General features: G+C 62.9%; 1 protein-coding gene across 3 annotated transcripts; it reads right to left on the bottom strand.

Annotated features, from left to right (window-relative positions):
- Window positions 1-8,387, bottom strand: LOC123016681 (monocarboxylate transporter 13-like). 3 transcript variants are annotated; one of them, XM_044417236.1, is made up of 6 exons: window positions 8,293-8,387; window positions 6,052-6,902; window positions 4,038-4,253; window positions 3,370-3,513; window positions 1,928-2,704; window positions 1-1,262 (listed from the first exon to the last, which is right to left on the bottom strand). In XM_044417236.1, the coding sequence occupies exons 3-6, from the start codon at window positions 4,246-4,248 to the stop codon at window positions 1,006-1,008; spliced, it is 1,389 nt and encodes a 462-aa protein (XP_044273171.1). In that variant the 5' UTR covers window positions 4,249-4,253; window positions 6,052-6,902; window positions 8,293-8,387; the 3' UTR covers window positions 1-1,005. The 3 variants fall into 3 exon arrangements, with proteins under 3 accessions (XP_044273171.1, XP_044273169.1, XP_044273170.1); XM_044417234.1 differs by having other exon boundaries at window positions 1,187-2,704; window positions 6,052-6,384; window positions 6,750-6,902; XM_044417235.1 differs by having other exon boundaries at window positions 1,187-2,704; window positions 6,750-6,902.
- Window positions 8,388-8,538: the final 151 nt, after the last annotated feature.

Genomic DNA, 8,538 nt, shown 5'->3' with positions numbered 1-8,538 from the left:
TTTGAGGGTTTGTCGGCCGTGCTGCCACGGCCCGAGGGGGAGCTGTCGGGAGACCAGATCCCGCAAATCACAATCTGCGACCCTTTCCAGGCAGAAACCTTGCTCCTCGGGCCACTGGAGGATCCTCCAGCCCTGGAGAGGCCCAGGCCCAGGGGGACGGCGGGGCAGAGCGATTCCGTGCAGTGGCTGGCCATGTGCCCATCAGAGCGCCGAGGTGCGCCCTCTCCTGCTGGACCAGGGAGGGCAGCATGGGGGGGGGGATTAGCGCCTTCCTGCATCTCCCTGGGAGAGAAATCCCCCCTTTCGGAGTTGCCCTCCGGCTCCTGCTGTGGCACATGAGCACCGTTCCCCAGAAGTGGCTCCATCTCGCCTTTCGGAACATGATTGGTCCTAGACCAGGAAGCACCGGAGGCAGGAGGGGCTCCTTCCGCCGACGCAGCCCGTGGGTCATCTCTGTGGGCGGGTGGGGCAGCGATGTGGGGGGAGCCGCCTTCCCCGAAGTGCCCCCCAGGGCAGGAGCATCGCCAAGTACACCAACGCAGAGCTGTCGCCCTGGAGCAGGGAACGTGCCTTTCCGACTCTCCCTGGAGCCGCACCTCTCCGCCCTTCCGAGGGGCCCCGAAGGAAGGAGGGCAGCCCCGGTGCCTCTGCAGGCCGGCCTGGGGAGCCCGGCACGAGGGCCAGGCCTGCTGGCGAGGCTCCGGCAGCGCTCCCTAGAGGCAGGGGGGCACGCAGGGTGCTGGGAGGCCCGGCTCACTTCTCTGGAGGAAAGGCGGCCCGGTCAGGGATGCCACAAACAGCAGCAATGAGAGGCCTGCCTTGGAACTCCCTTCTGCACCTCGGGGGAGCCGGGCAAGACCTGGGCCTGCATCGCTCGCGGCTGAGCCAAGCCGGACGCACGCCAGGCCGCTCTCCTGGGCGGAGGAGGCACCTGGTTCACCGGCCCCGACGGCGCTCGGCCCTCCGCCCCGCATCGCACCGCTGCCCCGGGTCACGGCACGGGCATCAGCTGGCCGAGAGCAGTTGCCCTGCCCCGGGCACGGTGGCCGTGGGCGAAGCGAGGACCACCACAGGGCGAGGCTCTGGCGACGAGGGGGGGCCCGCCCCGGCCTCCGCCCTGGCGCTGGGTTCCTGTGGCGCTGCCGAGGCTGGGCGGCTGCAGAAGCCGGGCACGGTGAGCAGGACGAGGCTGCCCGCCACGAGGAAGGCGCCGGCGGCCAAGAAGGAGGCCACGTAGTCCCCCGTCAAGTCCCTCAGGAAGCCTGGAAGAGAAGTCGGGGGGAGGAGTCGGGAGTGCCTGGGCCGGGTGGGCCACCCGGAACGCGCCGGCGAGGGGCCCTCAGTGCGGCCAGAGAGGCCCAGTCCAGGCCTCCGGCTCGGACATGCCTTCAGGGGGGCTGACGCTCGCGCCAGAGAGCCAGTCTTCACATGGCTCCAGGCCCCTTCCCAAAGCACCCCTCTCGGCCTCCCCCAGCTGTTGTGGTTTTCCCAAGTTCCAAAAATGGGAAACGCCCCTCCTGAGACTTCCTCACTGCCAGCTGCAGCTTTGGGCTAAAAGGGGGCGGAATTTTGCCCCCGCCCTCACATTTGGCTGTGCCCAAACCCGCTTCCCCCCCCCAAAGGTCCAGCACTTGATCGCAGGGCTTCGTTTGTGCTTAATTTCGAGGGAGAGAGAAATGCCGGGAAACTCTTGCTGGAACGCTCCAGCCGCCGTGCCAAGATGTGCAGGATGCGGGCCCTGGTGCTTTCTGGAGAACAAGAGTGACTCGGCCCGTGCTGAGCGCCATTCTGGATGGCCGTGGCATGCACTCCTCCAGCCTGCAGCCAGCTCCGAGCTGGTCCCGCAGTGCACTGAACCGGGGCCGATCCTGCGCATGCTGGGAGGATGATTCCTGGGGGGGGGGCAGGAAGTGGGAGCACGACCTACCTGAGAGCGGCGCCCCCAGGAGCCCCCCGATGCTCTCGATCATCTGCAGCAGCCCCATGGAGCTGAAGATGTTCCCGATGCCCACGATCTCTGGGATGATGGAGAAGACCACGGGCGAAAGAGCTCCGGAGAAGAAGCCGTAGCTCAGGCTGACGGCCACCAGGGGCGGGTACGTGCGGGCCCAGGGCAGCAGCAGCAGCGAGGCCCCCGTCAGCAGGGTCCAGAGCACCAGGAGGTGGATCAGCCGCACGGCCCGGCAGCAGCTGCCCAGCCAGCCGGAGAAGAGGCGGCCGCACAGGTCGGCCGCGGCCGCCACGGACATCAGGAAGGCGGCCTGGTACTCGTCCACGCGCAGCTCCCTCGCCCGGGCCACCAGGTGGATGTAGGGGATGAAGTACCCCGTGTTGATCAGGGTCACGGCGCAGACGAAGCGCATGAAGGGGCAGTGGGCGAGGAGGTGCAGGCCGAAGAGCGAGGAGAGCGTCTTCCGGCTCAGCCCCACCAGGCCGCCCTGGGGCGGGCGCAGCGGGTCCCCCGTCAGGGCCAGGGGCCGGACGAGGGCCCCGCAGACCACCAGGTTGAAGGACATGGCGGCCACGATCATCAGGGCCCCGCGCCACGCGTAGACGTCCACCAGCAGCTGGAAGAGCGGGGAGAAGGCGAACGAGGAGAGCCCCACGCCCGTCAGCGCCAGGCTCGTGGCCAGCATCCGGCGCTTCTCGAAGTAGCGTGCCACGGAAGCCATCGAGGGGGTGAAGACCAGCGCCCAGCCGAAACCTGCCGAGGGCGGAGGGGCGCCGTGAGCGGAGAGCGGCCCGTGCGCCTCCCGACGGAGCGACAGCGGCCTGGCCTGTGCGATATTCCCGAGGGGGCTGCCCCGACATCAGCCGCTCCCCGTGCAGGAAGATCCAGGCCCCCGTTGGCTCCGCCCTCGCGTCACAGAGACCGGCGTTGGTGAGATCCATTCAAAAAGGCTTCCTTATGGCAGCTGTCTCGGACAAGGCCGGATTCTGCACCTTGCAGGATTGTCCGGCTGTCCCGCAGGTAGGGCAAGAAAACGTGCAGTCCAGGTTTGAGCCCCACGTGAGGAATGGTGTGGCCCCACAGGAGCCTACGCGGGCCTGGCAGTCGCCCACCTTCGCCCTGGTTGATGGCAAAGCACCGGCTGCCCTTTCCTAACGCTCCCTTTCCACCCCTTTCCAGTTCCCCGCAACTTTCTGGGCAAAGATTTCCGCTTTCTGGATTGCAGAAGCAAAGCAAACGGCACCAGTCCAACAGGCGCAAGTGGGTTACTGCAGATTTCCCCAGCTGGGCACCCTCCCGAGACTTCCCATCATCCTCGGCCAGGGAAGGTTTGTTGCTGTAATGGGCTGGGGGAGGAAGATGGTTTTGGTGCCAGACGCTGACAAGACGCAGGCAGGTAAAGGGATGGAGGAACAAACCTGACAGGAGCCCGATGCAGAGGTACAGGTGGGCCAGGCAGCTGGCAAAGGACGCCAGGAAGAGCCCCAAGGCCGAGAAGAACCCCCCAGCCATGATGACCGGGCGGGCCCCATAGCAGGAGCTCAGGGCACTGCCCACGGGACCTGCCAAGAGGAAAGGTCCTGACTGCAGCGTCCTGTCGAGCGGGGCGCAGCCGCCTGCCTTGCCGCACACGGAAAGAGCCCCGAGCACGTCCCCAAGCGCTTCCCCACCCAGTTCCTGGCTGCACTGCTCTTCCTGCTTGCCCTTGTGAGGCGCTGAAGGCAGCCGACCCGATCCTTCTCTGTCACCCTCACAACAACCCTGTGAGGGAGGCCAGGAGGGGTCTGTGGCTGGCCTCACGTCGCCCGGGCAGCTTCACGGCGAGGTGGGGACTAGACCCCGGACCTCCTGCGTCCCGGGCCCACAGCCCGACCAGTCTGCCATACTGGCTTTTGGTGGACCCGTCTCGCAATCCTGGAACGGAATTCCAGGGCTCTGGCTTCCTGCTCCCGACTCTCCACAGCCGCCTGCCGCTCACAGCAGCGCACGCGACTCCGTGGCCCCACAGCCCACAGGGAAGGGCGCAGCTTGCAATTCCTGGTCTCGGACACCCCGAGAAGCGCCCCCCGCCCCCCCCGCTACTCACTGGCAAACTGCTGCACTGCGATCCCGATGGACGTGATCCAGGAGATGCGTCCGGACAATTCGCTGAAGTGCGCCACGAACTCCACGAAGAAGACCCCGAAGGAGCGGATCACGCCGAAGACCAGGGCCGACTGGGCGAAGGCGGCCAGCACAATCACCCACCCCCAGCCCCCGTCCGGCGGCTCAGGGTGGACCGCCCCCAGGCCCGGCATGGACTCTGCGGGGAAGAGAGGCAGCCACCTGCGTGAGCTCGAGCGGGGCGAAGGATTCCCAGAGCCTGGGCTGCACAGAACGTATCCGGCTCTTTCCCGATCGGCTTCCCTGCACGTTCAGCTAAGCCAGACCCCCGTTCACCTAGCGGTCAACCAGCTGCACCCATGGCGCCCACAAGCAGCGCACACGTGCGGGGCACCCTCCGACCCATGCTCCCCAGCAACTGCCCCGATACCAGAGGCTGCCTTTAGGACTAGTGCCTCCTCTTCCTCCACAAATGCTCCCTTGCCAAGCCACCAGACTGGGGCCGTCAGGGTATTTTGGGCCAGAGAATTCCACTGCTTAACTTGGCACTGTGAGGAGAAGCTCTTTTCTAGTCTCTCCTGAATCCCCCACCGGCCGGCTTCATGGGATGCCCTTGTTGGGTCTTAGGAGAGGGAGGAAGAGGCCTTTCGTCTCACCCAACTTCTCCACAATTTATTTTCCTCTAGCCCTCCCAGATCTTCATCCTTCGGGGGTCCGCCTGCCTCTCCAGCCGGCTTCCCCCCGCTGATCTAATAGAGTTCTTCAGGGGTGGCTCCCCAGAGCGCTTCCTTGCAACGGGTCGTCCATTCGCACCTGCTGCCTTCCCCTCCTCTCCTCGCGTGGGGAGGGGTCCCTCTTTGGAAGGAGGGCTTCTTGCCCCCTCCTAGACTCTGCTCCTTCCCCGTTTAGTGACCTCTTGGACTCCGAGTCCCCTTTTCGGACCTGTGACAGGCCCAGAGAAACGTCTGAAGGCACATGAAGCACATCTCAAGCTGACTCTAAGCAGGTCTGGGGCCGGTCTGAGCGGGGAGGGGAGCCCCCCGGGGACCCTGGGCCCCCCATGGGAGGAAGGCGGGATAGAAACCAGCAAGCAAGCAGTCTAGCTGAGCTTCTATTATTGTGGTTTTGGGTAGCCTCCAAGCAGGTGGAATGGATTTAACCCTCCTGACCCCCCCTTTCAATCCCCTTTCACCAGTTTCCGCATTTTGGAGAGCTCCCCTCTTCAGATGCCCACGTTGCCTTGGCAATTTAGGACAGTGAGACATGTAATGTACGTGCCAGAAGTGGAGCGCGCATTTATCCCGTCAACGTGGGAAGTCGCCCACTTCCTCTTTGCGGGGCCTCCCTGATTCCGTTTGCACCTCGGGGTCGGCCTCAGCATCCTGGTCTGGGGGACGAGTGCACCTTCCCAGGCCTAAATTCGCATTGGCACCAGGTATTGTCCCCTGCAGCCCCTTCCTGATTTCCAGGTCCACTGGGTCCCATGCCCACTCCGGCCCACCTCCTCCCCTCTGACCTTCGAGCCATCAGAAACACTTTCATTTGACGAGGTCGGGATGACCAGACCAGACCAGGCGCTTCCCAGCTCTGGCCAGCTTTCCCCAGGTGGGGACTGCTCTGCCTCCATTTTTAGCTTAGCGCCCGCCGCCTGATCCACAGGGTGCCCACCTCCGGGCACGTCAAAACCCCTCTCAGTGCCCATCAGATCCGGGCCATCCGCTCGACACCACCGTCTCACCCACGCTCCGAGAGCCCTCACCTGTCCCCACCTGGCCGGCCCTTTGTGTGGAGGAGGGAGCCACCTTGGTGGCCCTGGAACTCAGCCTTCCACCCAGCCAGCCCACTTTGGCCTCCCGGACCTCCCGGCTGCATCGCTGGGGCCAACACAGACGGCGCCACCCCCATACTCGCCACCCCACATTTGCCCACCTCGCACCAGGGAGCCCTCCATCCACAAGGAGGTCCACCCACGCGTCACAACCCCCCGCACCTGATACCTGCTTGTCTTCCAGGGAGTGCGCTGCTTCCAGGGGAACGTTTCTCTGCTCCTCAGGGTGCCGCCCTCCTTCAACAAAGCCCCCGTCTCCACGGGAGCTGCCGCCCAGGGTTCGGGGCACCTCCCTCGGCCCCACGGGTCTCATCCACCAGGCCCTCTGAGCTTCTCCAGGTCAGCAACTTGGCGGGGGGAAGGAACTCGTTCCCGGAAAGCCAGGAGCTCGCTGGCTGCAGAGAATCTGCCCAGCCAGCGGAGAAGCACAGCCCCTGCTGACTTTCCGCCCTCGCAGGTTCGCTACGGTCGCTGCTGCCGGGCTCGCTCACTGAGTGGTCGACTAGAGGGAAGCAGGGAAATCACTCCTGATGGAGTTCTCCGCGGACAGCTGCTCGGTCTGAAAAGGCTGGAACAGCCACCCCGCTGGCCTCCTCACCCTGTGCCCAAACCCACAGGGGCCTGACTCAGACGCTTTGCCACTGGGCCGAGACGCTTCCACTCACGAGAGCCGGAGGAGGGTCTCACATTCCCGGATCATCGCATCTCGTGGTTACCCCTTGGGAACACCAAGCCTGGCACATTTTTGCGACAATTTCAGTTGGGCCGGCCCAACTGTGGATTTTAGATTTTCTCTCCTCCTTGCTTTTCACGTGTCCAGGGAAATACTCTGTTAAGGCAGGATCTTATGCCCGTTCAGGTACATACATGTCTACAGCTCCAGCGATCGCCAGTCAGCCGTGCCCTTTTCCTTCCAAACCAGAATCAGCTCCGTGCAGTCGTGACGGACTTGGACTGGGACTCGGGAGACCCGATGGAGTCTGCTGAGAGGGTGTGAGTCGATCACGCCATGCACCGTTACTAGTGAAAGCAGAATTTGCACCAATACTGGTGTCAGACCATGCTCCAACAAAAAGAACACGGTCTCTGAAAATCCTTGAGAATGACCCTAAAATTTGGAACATAAGTTCAAGTATACTTACAAATCCCCAAGTTATTCAAATTATTAGAGGATTTTTTAAAAAATAAGATGAATGATAAAGAGCGGATAGAGCCGCACTTTGATGGGATAGTCTAACAGGATTTTTAGAGGGGTATTTTGCAATGGAGGGAGCAAAATTTAAAAAAGAGAGAAGCAAATTACAGGAATAACTTGAAGTCAAAATAAAGAGACAGAAGAACATTAAAAAACAGGATCAAAGAATAGAACCTACAAGGACCAAAGCAGAATTAGAAGCATTGGGTACAAGTAAAGCGTACGCGGCAATGAGGAACTTAAAGAGGAGCTACTGCGAATATGGAAGTAAAAATTCTAAACTATTATCCCAGGCAATGAAGAGGAAGGTTAGTAAGAAGGGGAAACATCAATGACTCTCAGGTGTTGTGGGGATAAAATGGAGAGGAGGGGAAAGGAAAACAGCAGCCTGCACACGGAATAACTGAGTCATATTCACAGGCTTGCACCCTGAGCTACTCAGGGACGGATCTGCCACGAGCAGTGCCACCCACCGTGGCTGCGACTGACACTGTGACACCACCAAAAATTGCATTCCCTCTCGGGTAATGGAAAGGCCATCCTGCTGCGCTTTGCTTCTGCTTTCTGCCTAGCCGGGACTCTGAGCATTTTGCCCCGAGGAAGAGGCAGGTGGGAGGATGTCTCAGAAATGCCAGGGGGTGGAGGAAATCTGCCCCAGCCTAGAGGTGCAACTGCCAGGGACTAATTCATCCCATCCGTGTTCTCTGTCTTTACACCGAAGCTGCTCTGCAAACCCTCAGGAGTGACGTTTGGACGTTTCCGTTCTTTCCCCATGCCACACTTTGGTTGTTGGTTTGTTTATCCACCCGCGCCCCCCTCCCCGCCTGGTGAAGAATCCTGAACAGCCCCAAAGCCTGCACGGTCCTGTGCAGCATTTGGTTTGGCATCACCCAAGTGCAGATGCGGGACTCCCAGGGCTCAGCTCCTGCGATACAAAGGCAAGAGGACCTCTAGGCATGTGCAGAGTCTCTCACCACTGCTGCAGCCAGCCTCCACGTAGCCTCTGTCCCAGGCAGGCAGAGGTTTCCGGGCCCCTTCTGGGTACATCTGCCCCCCCCCCGATCTTGGGAGCCTTCCTGCCTCCCCTGGCTTTGTCCCAAAGGCACAGGCGCGGAGGACGGACCCACAGACTCGGAGGCGGCGGCATCCAGCCTGGCGCCCCCAGACCCCCTCCTTCGCCGGGGCCCCCTCCCCAGAGACTCACCCCTCCCTCACCTGCGGCCTCCTGAATCCGGCGAGCCATGCACGCACGTGTCGGGCCGTGCAGATGCGGGCCGGCAGCCCAGGCGCTCGGGCGGCTCTCGGCTGCGGGCGAAGCGAGAGAGGCGCGCGTGAGGCGGGGGCTGCGCGCCCCCCGCTCGGAGCGCCGGGATCGCGGGCACTGCCTGCGCGCGCACGTGTGCGGGGGCGGCCCTTTTCCCGGGCCCGCCCCAAGCGCGGGCAGAGCGCCCCATCCCGGGC

This window comes from Varanus komodoensis, unplaced genomic scaffold, assembly GCF_004798865.1.
Source record: "Varanus komodoensis strain SLA01 unplaced genomic scaffold, ASM479886v1 scaffold87, whole genome shotgun sequence".
Lineage (NCBI taxonomy): Eukaryota > Metazoa > Chordata > Lepidosauria > Squamata > Varanidae > Varanus > Varanus komodoensis.
This window is presented reverse-complemented; position numbering and strand designations above follow the sequence as displayed.